Here is an 18684-nt window from a genome sequence, read left to right as displayed (position 1 = left end):
ACCCACTGAGCGAGGCCAGGGATCGAACCCTCATCCTCATGGATACTAGTGGGGCTCGTTAATGCTGAGCCACTGCAGGAACTTCCTGCTCCAACTTCCTAATGATTAAAATCATCCATCTCTAGGTACTTTCTGGATGCTCTCAAGGATGTAGGAGAAGATTAAACCAACTTGGACACTCCCAATATTTAGTACCATATTTAGATAGTGCTTAGAATTTTGCTCTCAGAAACTATTGAATGATTAAATTATTTTTCTGGGCGTTAGGACTCAGCCCATTTCCCCTTTGGGTGCTGGGGAAAGGAGGCTGAAAAGGGTGGCAAAGGAGGTTCAATAATTCTAGAATTGTTCGCTGAAGCCCTGATCTATGCTAGATAATGGAGAGGAACACAGAGGTACCCAGAGGAAATCTGGCCTCCTAGGAACCGAGGTCACTTATGGAGGTATATGAGTTTGAGTTTGTCTAAGTGCTGGACCAACAGCCACTGGCAAGGCCAGGGGCAGTCAGGTCTGCTGCCAGGAAGAGGGGCGAGTCCCTGGCTCCCTTGTCTCCCATTGGATCCAGCCCAAGCTCCTAGCGGCTCTTTGCCCCCTTGGTGCCTTTCTCCAGGCCTCAAACGCCCCGCGCAGCTCCTTGGATACTTCCTTTTTTATTTAAGATTTTTATTTTTTTCTATTACAGTTGATTCACAATGTGCCTTGGGTCCTTCGGCACCCTCCGCTTGGCCAAGGCCGCACAGCCGGAGCTTCCACACCTTCAAAACGGGGCGCGGGCAGGGCAGGGCAGGGAGGTGACTAGGGAGCTAGGGTCCTAGGGACCTGTTAGGGGCACGTACTGGGTCCCTTTCTAGAGTCGCACCCCACCCCCACCCTTTCCCCTTCGGCTCAGAGAGGGTCGGACGCCGCCGCTGCTGAGGCAGAGGCGCGCGCGAAGCGGGAGCACACCGCCGCCAAGGAGGCGCACGGTGGGAGAGCTGTACACCCGACGGGCGGTCGGCTGAGGGAAGAAACCAGAGACCCGGAGTCGGCCCCTCGGGCAAGGCCTGGCGGGGCCTCCGCGCCCCGGCGCCCCCCGGCGCCTGGGAGGCCGCGGTGGCCGGGCCGGGGGAGGGACAGCAGCAGGTGACGACGGCCGGGCCCCGGGGCTATAAATAGGGGCGCGCGTCAGCCGCGGGAGGGGGAGCGGCGGCCAGCGGCGTGGAGCCGGGCGGGCAGAGGCCTGGAGAGCGGGCGGGAGCCGACGGCGAGTGCGGGCCGGCGGCAGCATGGGGTCGCGGAGGGTGTCCAGCCGGGGCTGGGGCTCGGGCGGACGGGCCGGGGCGGGGGACGACGGCGAGGACGACGGGCCCGTGTGGATCCCCAGCCCCGCCAGCCGCAGCTACCTGCTCAGCGTGCGGCCCGAGACCAGGTGAGTCGCGCTCGGGGGGGGGCCGGGCCGGCGTCGGGCGGGCAGAGGCCTCGAGTGAGGCCCTCGGATGGGCCCCCCGCGCTGACTGGAGGCCCGAGGCCCGGGTCACGGCCAGGCCGGGCCCGCTCCCCTGCCCTCTCAGGGCCCGTGAACCTCGGGCCTCTGGCCAGGAGAGGCTCAGGGGACGAGAGGGGCCCTAGTTCGGGGTGATTTCACGGGGGCCCCCCGAAGGCTCTCCTTATCTGCGCTCCCTTGCTCCCGCCCCGCCGCCCCCACCGCCGGTACTCCCGGGCTTCAGATTCCACAGTTTGCGATAAGGAAGGCAGGGGAGGCCGAAATTCCTCGGGGCTGGCAGGGAGGGGGTGGGCGAGCAGCAGGGAGGCAGGAGGGGACGCCAGGGCCACTGCCCTGGGGTGGGGGGCTGTTTGGCTTGGGATTCGCCAGGAGGAAATAAACTGCAAAGACGGTTTTCCCTCTGGGCCCAGAACCCTGGTCTTCCCCAGGATCCTGGTGGGGGCTGTTGAGGTGAAGGGGTGGCTTGCTGGTTGGTCCTGCCTGAAGATTCAGAGGTTGTGGCTCTGAGGAAGCCAAGTGCCCTGCCCAGTTGGGGGCAATGGGATGCCAAGGGAAGAGGCTGAACTGATGAACCCTTTACTCCCCTTCCAAGAGTTAATTAAAGAGGTGTGGATGCTTTGTTTTAGGAGCTCGGCTACCTACAGATGTAAGGACACAGACAATAGAGAGGCATTTTGGCACTCAAAGGCACACTGGCCCATGGGGACACGTGCATTGCCTTGGAGACGGATACTTCCTGCCCCCTCTCGGCCACTCCGTCTCCCTCCACCACTGGAGCCTACTCCTCAGGGAATTGTGATGGCTAGCTTTTGTGGTTGTGTCACAGCCCCAGCACTTGGCTTGTCGTAGGTTAGACCGAAAACAGCCACTCCTCTGAGAAGCTGTCCAGAGACCTCTTGTCCTCCGTTCTTAAAACAGCACAAAAACAGACATCAAGGACATTCAGGAAAAGTCCCAGGCACTTCCTCGTGGATTGGCTGAGTTCTGTTGACCTTGGAGTTGGAAAAGTTCAAATGTAACCGGAACCGGTTTCAGCATAAAACTCGTCAAATGGTGTCACATGTCTAGGACAGGGCTGAGGGCTGGTGTGAGTGACTGAGTCAGACTCGGCAAGGACCCTGGCTGCCAAGAAAGAATGCCCCTTCCTCCTGACCATGGGCTCTATGGAAAGGCTGGAAGGAAATTTGTGTATTTATTCCAGCCCATGGTGAAGCTGATTGCCTTATAGCAGCCTCACACTTGTCTCATACTTGTCACAATGATTTGTCTGGGCTTTGCCTCCTGTGTCCAGCCTTTGTCAACATCAGCGGAACAAGTACAAGAGGGAAGTAGGGCCCTTCTTAGAGACAGCAGTGGGGCGACTTGAAAATTAGGCAGAATGGAGAGGGCGGGGGACCCTGGGCTGTTAGGAAAAAAGCTGGAGAGTGGACACTGTGTCCACTCTCTAGCTGCCTGGCTGAGCAGTTGTGTGGTAGATAAATTTTAATTGCACATCTGAAGAGCACAAAGCAGTATGTCAGCCTGAGAACTGCAGATGGGTAAGAAGTGTCTGGCTTAAGTCCTTTGGGACCTAAGTGAGTGCTCTTAAATGGAGACTCTTTTCATTGAACATTTAAAGGGGCAGGGCTGGGGCAGTTTGGGAGAGAGGGTTTTTTAGCCCAGGACTGTGGGCTATGTTTTGCCCCTGCCAGCTGGCCACAGACACCCCTTCCCCCCCACAGGTCCTGAGGGACAAGGAAGCCCAGGCTTACCTCACTTCTGGAGAGGCCTCTGGCCCAAGAGGATATACTGTGAAAGTGAATGGGGCTGTAAGTGGGGTGGGAAGTTCCCGGTTCTCTAGCAAGGCCTGACTAGAGCAGGCAACCTTATAGTCTTCTCTCAGAGCAGCCCGACTGCCTGTGGGGCTGGGAATAGGCCCCGTTGAAGACTTTGCCAGCTGATACTGGCCCCCGCCCCTTGAAACCTGACTATCCCACAGTCCTGACTGAGAGGCAAATCCCATCCCACCCACTCACTCTTGACTTCAGCATTTTCTGGGTCTACTGTGATACAAAGCTATCATGGAGCCTGTGAGTCATCATTCTCATGGGCCCCTGGGAGGGTGGGCTGCCCTGTGGGAGCTGAGAGACAGCTAGACTGGGAGCCAGGCCACCAGAAGCCTTGGCCCAGGTCTAGAACCTGTCTTCCTGTGCATACCTTTCCTTCCCCTGACCCTGGAGGGGTTTCCAGTCCATAGTCAGCTCCAGGATATTTCCAGTAATCACCGGGGTCAGAGGTCCAACATGCAAATAGTCCCACCGCACTCTAGGCCCTGCCTCCTAGGGTATCCAGCCTCTAGTACCTCAGCTCTTAGGTAGGTGGGCGTGGGTAGGCCAGAGTAGGTTAAGGAACCACTCCTTGTGTGGATGCAGTTATAACTAACTTGCTTCTGAGGGACACTTAGAAGTTCCAGAAATCTCTGATCCCTCCTTTCTTAGATGCCCTGGTCCAAGCGGGCTCAGAGCAGCAGCAGAGTGTCATGATATTTACTATAACATTGTAACACTTCTTCTGTTCTGCTTGGGTCAGGTAGGTTGTCCAGGGAAACTGAGGCATCAGATTAGGACTTTCCGAAGTTCTTTTATATCCCAGGATACATGAAAGCTGAGAGGAATGGGAGGCCTCTAGCTTTTGTAGCCAGTCCTGGTTCCCTCACTGCACTGCTCCCAGGGCTACTTTTCTTCTTTATGAAGAGAGCTTTCCTTCCTGGGCCCTGAATTCCCATTCTCTATAATGAGGGGAGCATTAAAATGTCTTTTAGGCCTTTCTATCCCAGCTTTCAATTCCTCTGATTCTTACAGTCCATAAACGGGGAGCTCCCTTCCTGGGTAAGAGCCCTGAGCCTACCTCTGGCCCAGTCAGCAGGGCACAGCCACCTTCTGAAGACAGGGTGCCTCTACCTCCCATGGCTCCTCCCGATGTGGCTAATTAAGTAAGGGTGAGGCCTAGAGAAAGCAAGACAGTGGTTCCAGGGGGCAGAGCATCACAACCAGCCTTAGAGAGAGCCAGGGAGGGGTCACTAATCACAGCTCAGCCCCTTGCCTCCTTGCAGGTGGAACCTGTCATTTTCTATCTCAATTAGGGAGCTGATTCTCTCCTTCTCCTTCCCAGGGAAGAAACCCAGACCGAACAAAGGAGAAATATCTCCATTCTAAGGAGAAAGGCCAAGGAAGCTCACGATCAGGAAAGGATGAGTTGGCCAGTGCCTTGAAACCGTGGGAGGTCCTGCCCTCACAGCCTCTGGAGGACTTTTAAAGCTCTGAGCAAAGGTGGCTGCCTTCTGGAGCAGCAGCTCCTTCTGGGGGACAGGACTCTCCCTTCCAGTTTGAAAGATTAATTTTCCTTTCCCTCCTCTCCCCTCATTCTCTCTCTCTCTTCCTTCCATACAACAGCTGTTGAAGGCCCACTGTATACCTAGCACTGTCCTAAGAACTACAGAAGCTACGGAAAGAGCTAGGTTGGAAGGCTGGCTGGGGAGGATTTAGACGAGCAGAAGGAAGAGACGGAGGGCTTTCCAAGCAGGGAGGACAATGGTGATGTCTCAGAGGCCAGGAAAGGACGCGTCCATGCCAGTTAGGGGATAGGTCTGGTTACAGTGGAATCTGAGTGTTGGGAAGTAGAAGTCCATGTGTGAGGGTGTGTGAGTAGGGGAGGGAGGGCCTTAAGTGCCCAGTCAAGGAGTCGAGGCTCAATATCCTGTGGGGGGATTGTAGCTTTTTTTTTTTTTTTTTTTTTTTTTCAGAGAAATGGTGTGATGTGAGGGGTGAAGGAGAAGGGGTTTGGGGTGTTCATCAGATATGGAGCCATGAGGGTCTAGGTGCTAACATAGCAGCAGGAACAGAGAGAAAAGGAGAAAGAAGGGCCTCAGATGATTGATTATTGGGTCTTGGGAGGGAGAGGGAGGAGTCCAAAATGGTAGATTTACGGCTTTGGACTTTGAAAGCGTGCTGGCGGCATCCATAAATGTAGGAGCCCTGGAGTGGAAGTCATGTTTTTGGGTAGAGGATGAGTTTGGTTTTTTTGGTTATAAAGATACTGAGAATTCCCTTGAGCAAGCTGGGCTGCTGGTAAGGAAGGGAGAGCCGTTATCATGGTAGGGACAGCTGAAGAGAGTGAATGTGGATGGGGGGGCCCTGAGAGCTGTGGGAGATAGTGGACCTAGACTCCATTGGAGGTGCTTGTGTTAGGACAGGTGGAGGCAGAGGCAGAAGTTGGCTCTACTAAAGGGCAGCCTTGTGGGTCGTCGCCTCCCAGGGGCTTGCACAGCCCTTAGCTGGAGTCTGTTTTCAGCTGCCCCCCGGGGCAAGAGGGATGATCAGGGCCTCTGAGTGCACTGGGCCTTTTGCTGGTCTGACCGAAATGGGTGCCTCCTGGCTCCTGCTGAATTAACCGCTTTGTTTTTCTCCTCTTCTTCACTCTCCCAGCTGGTTTGCCTTGCGTGGCCTCTTTAACTGTACTTTAGCATGGGTGTCCTCCAAGCCACCTGTCTCCTTCCCAGCCTATGAGGGGATTTCCAGGAATGGGGGCCCTTCTCCCCCAAAAAGCCCAAGCGCTGAAGCAGGAGCCGCCCCCAAGCTGGCGTGTTGCGGGTGGCAAAGCGTACGTACCAGGCAGCCATAAGAGACTTGAGAGGCTGGGACACACCTTTCTCAAAGCTCAGTCCTAAGGGGCCTCCTCCCTGCCTAACCATTTCCCTGGACACGGCTGCATTTAACGAGCTTTTGGTTTCAGATACTTTGGTGTCCGGTGGTAAGGCCGCTTGCTAACTGGAGCAGGCCAACTAAGACAGCTGGTCCCTTTTAATAGAAAGGCCTTTGGGCCCCAGATGGCGGCCGATTAATACTTTGCCGACTGTTGTTGATTTCGCCTCCTCCTCTCCTTGCTTTTTTGGCCTAATGATTCCGTTTGCTGTTTTTGCTTAGCTTATCAAGCAACCGGTTGTCTCACCCCAGCTCTGGAAGGTAAAGGCACCATTGCATTACATTTTTCTCTGACTGCTTTTTTTCTTGGGTCTGGGCATCGAGGGGCCTATGGGTGACTGCTTGTGCACTAACCAGGCTGCATGGGGTGAAGGGAGGCCTGGAGGGTGATTGGGGAGGGTGTGAGAGAGCACTCACGTGAGCCACAGTCAATGCTTGCATGGACCATTTGAAAGGGATACAGGGACCCAGAAATAGGCAAGCGTTTCCAAGATGCCTGCAACTGTATCTCTGCACCCCTGGGAGGGCCACCACGGGACCAGAACAGCCACCAGTCATGTAACCCGTTCTCCTCCATCCTAGTCTTCATGGTTTTTGTAACCACATATCTGGGTTTGTCACCTTATTGTCTTATCTTCTAACCATGGCTACTGCCCTAAACATTTTTTTTTCTCTTTTGTCTTTTTAGGGCCTCACCTGCAGCATATGGAGGTTCCCAGCCTAGGGGTCGAATTGGGGCAGTAGCTGCCAGCCTACACCATAGTCACAGCAACACCAGATCCTTAACCTACTGGGTAAGGCCAGGGATTGAACCTGCGTCCTCATAGATGCTAGTCAGATACATTTCCGCTGAGCCATGACGGGAACTCCTAAAGAATTTTTTTTTTTTCTCAGTCCTTTAAATTCTCCTTCTATCATCTCTTTCTCTGAATTTCCCTTCCCTTTGGCTTCTCTCCACCCCCGCAGACTGTGAACTCTGTTAAGGTCAGAGAATACCATGTTAGCATGTTCCTGCTTTAGCTTGTTCTTTGAATCTGCTTCTGAGCCAGGGCAGGGCCTGAGCAGACCCAAGGTTGGGGTTTATCTGTTGAATGACTGTCCTCTTGCTTTCTCAGCTGGAGACAGCTCTCTACCCCTGGCCGAATTGACAGTTCTGATCAAAATGGTAACGTTTCCTGGCTACTTCCCACTGCTTGGGCCTCATCCCAGATTCCAGTAGATTTGGGGAGAGTTGGGTACAGCTTATTTACTCAGTTTTTTTTTCCTTTTCTTTCTTTTTTTCTTTTCTAGGGCCGCATCCTCAGCATATGGAGGTTCCCAGGCTAGGGGTCTAATCGGAGCTGAAGCTGCAGGCCTACACCACAGCCACAGCAAAGCAGGATCTGAGCCGCATCTGCGACCTACACCACAGCTCATGGCAACACCGCATCCTCAACCCACTGAGCAAGGCCAGGGATTGAACCCACAACTCCATGGTTCCTAGTCGGGTTTGTTAACCACTGAGCCACGATTGGAACTCCAGTTTATTTCTGAGTAGCTAACTGGTTGTTGAATAGCCAATAATGTCTACAGACACAATTAGTAGCTACCACGGCTACCACGTATGTTTCCTCTGATGGGGGTGAATACTAAGGTACCTTTGCTCTGGGTTACTCACCATCTGAGGGGGTAGAAGAGGGGATAACACAGCTAATTCAAAGCACGTGTGTAAGTATTGAAAGAGAGCAGATCTTGGAAGTTTGTTTTTTTCTCTTTTTTTTTTTCTTTTTGAGGGCCACACCTGTGGCATATGGAAGTTCCTGGCTTAGGGGTCGAATCGGAGCTACAGCTGCCAGCTTGTGCTGCAGCTTGCAGCAACGCCAGGTCCTTAACTGAGTGAGGGCAGGGATGGAACCCACATCCTCACGGACGCTATTTTGGGTTCTAAACCCACTGAGCCGCAATGGGAACTGTGGAAGTTTATTTAAAGCAAGGTAAATAACCAAACCTAAGGGCAGGCTTAGATTCCTTTGAACATGTTGAAAACCCAATTTTGGTGTTATACATAGACACATGATTAGGCTGTGATATCCTTATAACATCACAGAGTTGGAAGGACTTGGAGGTGTCAGGGTGGGACCAGCCCATTTCTAGATGTGTGGGATTCCAGGCTTTCCAGCGGTGAGCAGGAAGCAGCACACTCAGAGTCCATCCCGCATTGGAGTGGTTTGGAAAGTGGGAAGAGAGAGTGGGTGACATTCAGTAGAATACGAGTGCAGTGACTCTCCCTGTCCCCTGGATGCACCCCAGACCCTCTTCCCTAGAGAGTATTCTTCTCATTATGCTTTTCAGCAATTGCTTATGACTTTTCAGTATAAGCCTCTGGTACAATATAACTACCTGTTGTTGAATATCTACTTGTCTCTGAAAATTTTCTTTTTTTTTCTTCTTTTTTGTCTTTTTAGGGCCACACACCCAGCATATGGAAGTTCCCATAGCTGCCAGCCTACACCACAGCCATAGCAACGCAGGATCTGAGCCGTGTCTGTGACCTACACCACAGCTCATGGCAACACCAGATCTTTAGCCCACTGAGTGAGGCTAGAGATCGAACCTGTGTCCTCATGGATGCTGGTCATATTCGTTTCTGCTGAGCCACGATGGGAACTCCTCTGCAAATGTTCTTGAAGCATAATTTCCCTGTTTTCTTATTTACTCAGTAGCTTATTTTCTTAGACTTCCCCAAGCAGCTTCATCCCTAAGAGCCTAAGCTGAGTATTAGATCCAGGCTCATGTTCATGAGTAGAGTAGGTTTCAGATTATGTTGGGAGAACATAATTGGGGATGTTTTGAATTAGTTGCAAAACCGTAGAAGTCTGCTTACTTTTGACACGACAGTTTCCTCTAGAAACTGTTGGTTGGGATTTGGTATTCCCCAAAGTCAGAAATTGCTGTTAGCATGTGAGCAGCAATAAAATTTTCTAGATGTTATAATTCCTGAGTGTCAGGGAGTTGATAGTCCAAGTCTTGAAGGACCCTCTATTTTTGCTTGGATTAAAAGGGGAAAGAAGGGGTTCCTGTTGTGGCACAGCAAAAGTGAATCTGACTAGGAACCATGAGGATGCAGGTTCAATCCCTGACCTTGCTCAGTGGTTTAAGGATCCAGTGTCGCTGTGAGCTGTGTTGTAGGTCGCAGACGTGGCTCAGAGCCCGTGTTGCTGTGGCTGTGGTGTAGGCCGGTGGCTACAGCTCTGATTCAGCCCCTAGCCTGGGAACCTCCATATGCCGCAAGTGCGGCCCTAAAAAGCAAAAAATAAATAAATTAAATAAATAAATAAATAAAACAAAGAGGGGGATGGAAAAGATAGTAAGTTCTTAGGCACTCAGGCATGTGAGAAGTGAGGTTCCCCTTCCTGGGTAATCTTTGTCGGGAGGGCTCCTGTCAATGTCCCAAAGGCCCAGGCATCCACATTCCTGACCAGAAACCACACTTGGATCCCTGTCATTCCAGAAGCCTTACTTGATTCTAGATGCTCTTCCTGGCATGCAATCTTTCTCCTCAAACTCCAGTCCAGAATGATGTCCACGGAAGTGAGAAATGGAATGTGGGCACCCTTCCCACAGAGTAGCTCCCATTGGCTTATGTTCCCACAGACTCTCACCTGGCCCTGGTGGAGAGGTCATGTGCAGACACCTTGCCTGTGGGTGACCGCCCCCTCCTCTGAGGCGCAGGGGAGGCAGCTTTGAATGATAATTTGTGTTTCCCACTGAAGTTCCTCCTGCTCATCTCCACCTTTCCCCTCAGAGTCCTCTCTGCTGCTCACCCGTAGGGTGCGTGAGTTGGGAGGGGGAGGGGGCTGGGCACAGCTTGTGCACCACACCACCTGGCTGTGTGGTTACATGTCACGCCTAGGGATGCATTGTGTCTCTGCTGGCCCGTAAAAGGGTTTGGCATGGTGGTGTGCTTCGTGTGTGCAGGCAGGAGAGGACTGTCAATGCCACGCAGCACTGGTGAGTCTCTGCCGGACTTGGTGATCCCAGAAATACCCCTGAGTTCTGGGAGGTGGACTATCATGAGGGAGCTAAAAGCCCTAGCTGTTGCAGGGCTGGATCTGTTTGTGATTTGGCAGTCCTGCTGTTTGGTCCTGGAGCTGCCAGCCATGTATTTACTTGAGCATGTGATATCCACGGATAGATCAAGGGAGCCATGGCTGGCTTTCCACTGTAGGTCCGCAGCCCTATTTAGGGTCAGAATTCTTTTGAGTCTTTCTTTTCTAGAGACCATCATTGGGTCTAGACCCCTGGCATCGGCCAGCTTACTCTTTTTCTACTCTGGGTCTATAGTCACCAATGCAAGGGCTCTTCTTCTCAGCCTAAGCTTTAGGAGAGGCCCCCGAGCTCCTAGGACCTATATGCATCCTTGGGGTTGGTGGCTTTTCCCTCTGTGGCATGAATGGAGGCTCTGCTCTGCTGGGGTCTCCATCTCCAAGGCTTGGCCTACCTGTATGTGTGTCTCCCCCGTGCACGAGGCCCCTGGAGATGAAAGGTGGAGTGTGAAGCAAGCCCGCCCCCCCCCGCCCCCCAAGAAGGCCTGGTGGTCTGGCATGCTCAGGAGCCTGGTCCATGCTCAGAAGCCTGCCTGTTATAATGGGTCGGGGTCAGGATTCCATCCAGCCTCTTGGTAACATCCTTGCTCCCGACCTGGCCAAGAGGCCTGGGCTCCCTTGAAGAAAGGCTTGCCAGGTGCTGGAGCCATGGAGATGATGGTTGGACACGGTAAGACTTAAGCTGCCTTGGACAGCGCCGGGCTATGGTATCATGCAGTGAAGATGGGGGAAAGGCTGCTCTGAATAGTTCTTTGCCTTTCCTAGGAGCACCTTCTGCTCCATCATTGCTCAGCTAACAGAGGAGACCCAGCCGCTATTTGAGACCACGCTCAAGTCCCGGGCTGTGTCCGAGGACAGCGACGTCAGATTCACCTGCATCGTCACAGGTAATGAGGCCTCTGTATGACTCATTTCAGGGCTGCTGCACAGACTAGGGTCCTAGGGGGATGTGGGGACAGGGTGGAGAGGGGTTGGCTATGTGTAAGAACCATGCAAGTTGACATTTATCTTCTTAGCTTTCTCTCCAGTTGACTCTCCCTGAGTGGGAAGTGTCCCTGTCCCCTCCCATGCTGGAGTCACATATACACCTGCTCTTCTTCAAAACCTATCTTCCCTCAAGGCTCCTCACCCTCAGGCACACAAACATGGCTGACAAACCATATTCCAAGGCAATAAGCTCTCCAGAGGTCTTGAGGGCCATCTCCTCAAGTATCCCTATCTTGTACTTGAGCAGTTTGAGGGTTGGGAGTCTCGAGTCTGAGAGACAGTGATGTATAGTGGTTCTGATTGCAAACCCTGGAGACAGGCTGCCCGGCTTGGAAGGCTGGCTCTGATTACATGATACCAAGTAGGTTACATAGCCTCCCAGCACCTCGTCTGTACAGTAGGGATGATAATACTATGCACTTCGTAGAATTCACGTGAGACTGAATATGCATCAATACATGCAAAGCATTTGGAACAATACCTGGCATGCAGCAAGTGCCATGTAAGTGTTAGAAATCAAGATGAGCATTATGAGCATTTCACCCAACTCCATAGTGCAATTTGAAGTAACAAGTTGGCAGAATAGGAAGCAGAGTTATATTCCTTGGAAGGGGAGGGTAAAGGGGTGAGAGTAGGGGAATCCGGCCCTGGGCATTGCCCCTCCCCCAGACCTCCCAGCAGGGCTCCCATTGCACTAACCCTGACCTGCTTCAGGGCCTTCAGTACTCACCAGTGGGTGCTCATCTCTCCAAGCTATGCAGCCACCAGGTCAAGGTTCCCTCTGAAAGCCTATTTTTTCAGTAAATCAAGGGCACTAGTGGTTTCCAGCTGTGACATGCCCCGATTCTGGGGAAGTTGTCTGTACCAGCCAGTGAAACGGCTCCTCTGGGATTGGGGTCCCCTGGGCAATTCTAACCCTTTCCCCGAACCCTCTGGAGCTCCAAGGTGAGGACACTTCCCAGGGACAGAACGCAGAGTTGCACCTGCACTCCTTACCTTTGTGCAGCATAACACATTTGTCTGTTTCCATTGTTGATTTCTTGCAAAGCCCTGTGAAGTCAGTGTATTTTTAGTTGAATTTTACAGAGAAGGAAACTGGACTAGGTTAGCTGACTTGCCAGAGCCCACAAAGCTAGTGAAGAAGAGATACTACTTTTGCTCTCTGCACTATCTATGCTGCTTATTTAAGCCCGCATCTACGATGTTACTGTGGCACTAATAGTTTTCTAGAAAAACTCAGCTCTTTCAGGACTCTGTACTTGTGCACATGTTATTGTCCCTATGTAGGAAGTCCTTAAGCCTTCTTTTTAGAGAAAATTAATTTTTACCTTAGCAAATTAATATATGCATATAGTTAAGATTTTAAATTAGGAGTTCCTGTCGTGGTCCAGTGGAAATGAATCTGACTACGTACCATGAGGTTGCGGGTTCGATCCCTGGCTTCGCTCAGTGGGTTAAGGATCTGGCATTGCTGGGACCTGTGGTGTAGGTCACAGACGAAGCTTGGATCTGTGGCTGTGGCTGTGGCTGGCAGCTGTGGTCCTACTAGACCCCTAGCTTGGGAACCTCCATGTGCCATGGGGATGAGGCCCTAAAAAAAAGCAAGGAAAAAAAAAGACTTTATTTTTTATTATTTTTAATTTTTTATGTCTTTTTGCATTTTCTAGGGCCACACCCTAGAAAATGCATATGGAGTTTCCCAGGTTAGGGGTCCAATCGGAGCTGTAGCCACTGGCCTGCGCCACAGCCACAGCAACAGCAACTTGGGATCCGAGCCGTGTCTGTGACCTACACCACAGCTCATGGCAACGCCGGATCCTTAACGCACTGAGCAAGGCCAGGAATCAAACTGGCAACTTCATGGTTCCTAGTCGGATTCATTAACCACTGAGCCACGACGGGAACTCCAAAAAAAGACTTTAAATTATACTAAAATGCATATAGCAAAATATAGCAGTTCTCCCCTCCCACCAATTCGTCTTCCCAGATCCAACTGTTTGCAGCCTTTAGCTCTTTCTTCTGGTGGGCATACATTGCTACAATGCTGAGTGCAATGTGATTACTGCTAACTTTTGAATCTTCAAGTTTAGATACTATCTAGTCTTCCTGTCATGGTACATAGAGAATTATGTCTTTGCTTTTATTTCCTCTGCTTCCCCTGACTTATCTTCTCAACATAGTTATATCATAATTTTTGCTTAGAGCAGGATTGTCTGTTAACCTTATATCTATGCAATATTATTCATAACTAAACATTGTAATATACTATGATTATATTTCTTTCTTTTGTTCTCCCTCATTAGTACTTTCTTTAATTTTTCATTTAATTAGCTTTTTTTAGTGTCCATTGTTAATTTTTCTTATACTGTCTTTCTTTTCTTTTTTTTTTTGGCTGCACCTCTGCCATGCAGAAGTTCCAGGACTAGGGATCGAACCCATGCCGTGGTAGTAACCTGAGCCAATGAAGTGACAATGCCAGATACTTAATCTACTGAGCCAGGGAATTCCCTTATACTTTCTAATAGTCCTTTAAAGCAGTTTTCCACAGAGTCAATGGCATCAGTTCTCTGTCATTTACTTTCCGTGGAGACATCCCTGTTCTTCTCTCTGAACTGGTGACCTTTTAAGCCTGTATGCAGCTGTTATCCTGGGTCTTCCCTTGGCCTTTCTCTGAGTTTGATTCAGTTTCCTCAATTTCCTGGCTTCCTTTTGTTTGGTTTACTCTCTGGCTTTATGGAGCTACATTCTCCAGTGACTTCTTCAGGTCCCAGAGATGGTACAGCATAGGGAGACACTGTGATGACAAGCTCTCAACCTATCTCTTCTTTGACTCATTCTACTCCAGTATGACCTAGTTGCTCTCTGTCTCTGGTACCCAGTTGTCATCCAAAGATCTCTCTTTGCCATTCTCCTACAGATTCCTTTTACCTCTCTTGATGGATGTCCTGTTTATTTGTGTTCCACATTTGTCTCTTTCTTTTCTTTCTTTCTTTTTTTTTTTTTTTTTTTTTGGCTGCAGCATGCAGCAGCTTAATGTGGGACCTCAGTTTCCAGACCAGGGATTAAACTTGGACCCAGTGGTGAAAATGCCAAGTCCTAACTAGACCACCGGGAAACTCCCTCATCTCTTTCTCAGTTTACGTTCTTGTTTTGGCAGCTTCCTAGGTAGAGTACATGGTCAGTAAATGTTAGATAACTTGTGTCTGAAAATGCTTTTTTTCCTATTTTATGCTCAGTGGAAAGTTTGGCTAGGTATAGAATTCTAAGTTGAAAATAGTTTTCCCTCTGAATTCTGAAAACATTGTTGCAGTGCCTTCTTGCTTTCCAGTGTTACTCTTCAGAGTAGGAAGACACTTTGATTCCTAATTCTGTGCATGAGACCCGTTTTTCTCTCTGGAAGCTTTGAAGCGTGTACTGATATTTCATAATAATGTATCTTGATACGGGTGTCTTTTCGTCCTGGGGCGTGCTTGGACGCTTTCAGTCTGGAGACTGATGGCCTTTAGTTCTGAGAAATTTGAGATCATTTTGATGTTGATTTCTTCCCCCTGTTTTCTTGGTTGTTTCTTTCTGGAACTCCTGTTACATGCATATCTGTTTCTCTTGATTCATTCTCTTCTTTCTTTCCTTTCATCTGTTTGTCTTTTTGTTCTTTCTGAGAGATTTCCTCAGTGTTATCTTTCAATTCTTCTATTGGATTTTTAATTTCTAAGAGCTCTTTTTAAATCCCTTTCTATAGTGTCCTGTTCTTTTCATGAGTGTAATATTTTCTCTTAGCTCTCTGAGACTAGTATTGATAGTTTTCCTAAATGTCCTGCACAGTTTGTGTTTCTTCCTATTTACTTTTTTCTATTTAGTTGTTTTGGTCCTTCATCTTCTATTTGTAGACTTTCCTTAGATGTCTAGGAATCTTTGGCTGTCAGGTAATGATTAAGAGTAGGAGACTAAAAAGCTTCTTGAAAATTCTAAGCAAGTAAGAAGGGCCTGAAAACTTGGGTTTTCACTCTAGGGTAATCTGGCTGCCACTGTTGGGACCTGACAGAGTAAGTTCCTTTAGTTCCTTCCTCTTGGACTAGCCAGATTTCCTAGTGAATACTCTTCTAGTGTCTTTCCAGAGTTCTCTGGGGCTATGCAGATTAGAGGGCTGGGTGGGCTCTCAGAATAAGGCATTTGTTTTATAGATATGATTTTCCCTAGAGTATTCATGCCCTCTACCCTGCCAGCTTACTCTCAGGGCAAAGTTTACCTTTCCAGATACTAAACTGCATCTTTGGCTATGGTGGGGAAGCAGCAGTCACCCAGTGGTATGGAGTGTGTGAGGGGATCCAGGGTTCTGATTGTTTTCCATACCTTTTTTTTTTTTTTTTTTTGGGCCACACCTGTAGCATATGGACGTTCCTGAGCTAGGGGTCAAATCAGAGCTTCAGCTGCTGGCCTGCACCACAGTTGCAGCAACACCAGATCTGAGCCATGTCTGTGACCTACACCACAGCTCGCAGCAACACAGGATCCTTAACCTACTGAGCAAGGCCAGGGATGGAACCTGCGTCCTCATGGATACTAGTTGGGTTCTCAGCCTGCTGAGCCACAATGAGAACTCCTCCATACCTTTTTTTAACCTTTCCTTCTTTCCTTTTACTTCCAGTTCCAGAGGTATGAGGTTGCCAGTTCCTATGCCCTTTGGGGATTTTTCTGGTAGTTCTCAGTTTCTCATCTTAGGGTTAAGCTCTCTTGGGTCTGCTAGGCCAGTTTCTACTTCTTCTGCTTCCAGCTTTCAAAGTATTGTTGTTCCTGGGCCCTCCTTGCCTATTCTCCCTTTCATTGTGGTATTATTATTATTATTATTATTATTATTATTATTATTATTATTATTTTGTCTTTTTAGGGCCCTACCTGCTGCATATGGAGGTTTCCAGGCTAGGGGTCATATTGGAGCTGTAGCTGCTGGCCTACGCCACAGCCACAGCAACGCCAGATCCAAGCCAAGTCTGCGACCTGCACTACAGCTCATGATAACGCCGGATCCTTAACCCACTGAGCAGGGCCAGGGATCAAACCCACAACCTCATGGTTCCTAGTTGGATTTGTTTCCTCTGTGCCATGATGGGGGCACCCTATTATTATTTTTTTTAAATAAAAAAAGTCTCATTAGTGTAGGGTTTAGGGACATAGTGAAAATAGATAGTGTGCTTGTACTGCCTTTTTTAACTAGAAGCCTGGCAAATTCCCAGCTCAAGCAGCTTATCTTCCAGGAGGTCAACTCCAGCACTTCCACAGAGAGCACTTGCTCTGTCTTTCACAGTACAGCTTCTGTGTTCATACTTCTGTCTCTCCAACGAGACCATGAGTTCTGAGGGAGAGAGCACACACCTGACACGTCGTACCTCTGGTGCAGGCATGAAGAAGGCACTCAGCACATATTTGCCAGTATGACCACAGCGACCCTGACCATGCTGATGACAGAATCAGAGTCTTTTCCTCTTTGCATATTGCCTATTCATTTCAACTGTGGCTTCAGTGCCTTGACAGCAGCAGCTGCTGAGGGGGCCTCCCTCCTCCTTTCCTTCCACGCTGTCCTTTGTAGCCGTGGACTCTTGAGAGCAGTGTGGAATACTGCTCTAGTGTATCTCATTGAATACCCTCAGTGTCACCATGAGAAGAATAAGCTTTTCCCTGTCTCAGGTTCAGGTCAAAGGAATGAATTCTTATCTCCTCAATTGCCACAATAACCACGTCTCATGATGACCAGCCATGAGTCAGGGCCGTGGTGTTCTGCTTAGGAGCACCTGCCATGCCAAGATCTACAGCATTGCCAGTTGAAGCTGTAAGATTTCCAGGGCTCTGGGTATCTCTAACATCCATACCTTAGTCCATTGTTGTACCTAGTTCCCTCCTTCCACCCCCTTCCTGCTACATATATCAAATATCTCAGGTTACCTGATGAAGAAAGAAGTCTCTGTGATCACCATAGTACACTATAAATAAGCCTTTCCCAAATAACCAGGAGATAATGTAGACTGTAGGAGAGAAGCCAGGGGAAGCGGGATGGTTAGACAGAACGGTCAGAGAGCAAAGAAAATGGGGCTAGAAATTGTGTCTCCCCTATTTGGAATGGAAGATGGTAGATGGATGCAAAGCTGAGACTCTTGGCCTTCATGTGAGACTGGTGTGGTGCTCCTGGCTTGTCCCCTGGAGAGAGAGTGACCACATTTGCTTCTCTGCCTCCCACCCTGCTGGTAGCATTTCCTAATGAGTTTGTGATGAGTGGGTCTAAGCAAGGCCCTGCTGGGGGTAGGTGGTGCTTCCGTGGTTGGTCAGAACCTGTCCAGGTGAGGAAGAAGAGCTTGTGCCAGTGCCCCTGCTGGTTGAGCACTGAGGGGAGCCCGTGGGGACCTGGAAAAGTGGTGTGTGAGCCTGAGGTTCTTCCCTCTCAGAGCAGGCATTTGGGAGATAAGGTGCCTTGCCTGGGCTTCTTGGCTCTTGTCTCCCCCACGGCCCCTCTGGCCAGAGGGCCACTGTTTTAGAGGCTGCCCATCTCTGCCCAGCATGGTGACCCCCTTCCCCCACTCTCCTCAACTCATCACCTCTGTTGTAGATTCTGTTAGTGCATGTGTGTATCTTGGGACAGGGGAAGGAGGCAGTGACAGCTGGCCAGCAGGACAGCAGGACATAGCCATTAGACAGAACCAAGTTCCTGAAGAAACTCTTTTTAGAGAAATAAACCTAAGATAATGACTGCTAAGGGCAGAAACTTGCATATTGATCCCCAGCAGAAAGAAAATTAAAACACGGAAAAGGAAACCAGGGACTTTGTCATGTGCCAGTTGTGTGACCCTGGGTGAGTTACTTGGTTTCTCCGAGTCTCAATCAAACACCTGCCTTGTCTGTTTTATAGTCAAGAGGGATGTGAACTTTAGCTCTTCTCCATACCAGCTGGATGACTTCGGGCAGGAGCCTTAATTTCCTGGAAAATTAAATTGGAGATTAATAACAGTACATTCCTGCTAGGATTTTTGTGATGATTAGATGAGATAATACAGGAAAAATGTCCAGCTCAGGATCTGGCACATAGTTAAGTCTTCGATAAATGTTTGCAGTTGTTTTCACAGGCTTGTTATGAAGGCCAGATGAAATTTTGTCTTGAGAGCTTTTTGAAAACTCTCAATTTATAGTCATCATTATTTTTCTCCTGAATCTAAGCTTCTTGAAATTGGGGATGGTTAGGATGAGGCTACAAGTCTTGGAGCTGAGTTCTGGACTCAGGCATACGTCCCATGGGATGCAAGTCTAGGAGGGACGCAGAGGTGTCAGGATGAGAGGGGAAGAGGGAAGGTCACAGGAGAGCTCTGTGGGCTCTCCTAGCCAGGGCCATGTGTGTGTGTGTGTGTGT

At 49.8% G+C, this 18684-nt stretch overlaps 1 protein-coding gene across 1 annotated transcript in view; it reads left to right on the top strand.

The window, feature by feature from the left end:
* ALPK3 (alpha kinase 3) overlaps window positions 1160-18684 on the top strand; it is a 51434-nt gene continuing 33909 nt past the window's right edge. The window contains exons 1-3 of the mRNA XM_021098900.1: window positions 1160-1408; window positions 6445-6483; window positions 11073-11194. Coding sequence (XP_020954559.1) covers window positions 1266-1408; window positions 6445-6483; window positions 11073-11194 — 304 coding nt within the window. The 5' untranslated portion in view covers window positions 1160-1265. The remainder of the gene's footprint in view (window positions 1409-6444; window positions 6484-11072; window positions 11195-18684) is intronic.

The sequence above is a fragment of the Sus scrofa genome, chromosome 7 (genome assembly GCF_000003025.6).
Source record: "Sus scrofa isolate TJ Tabasco breed Duroc chromosome 7, Sscrofa11.1, whole genome shotgun sequence".
Classification (NCBI taxonomy): domain Eukaryota; kingdom Metazoa; phylum Chordata; class Mammalia; order Artiodactyla; family Suidae; genus Sus; species Sus scrofa.
The sequence above is the reverse complement of the archived record's forward strand: the minus strand, read 5'-3'. Positions and strand labels throughout refer to the sequence as shown.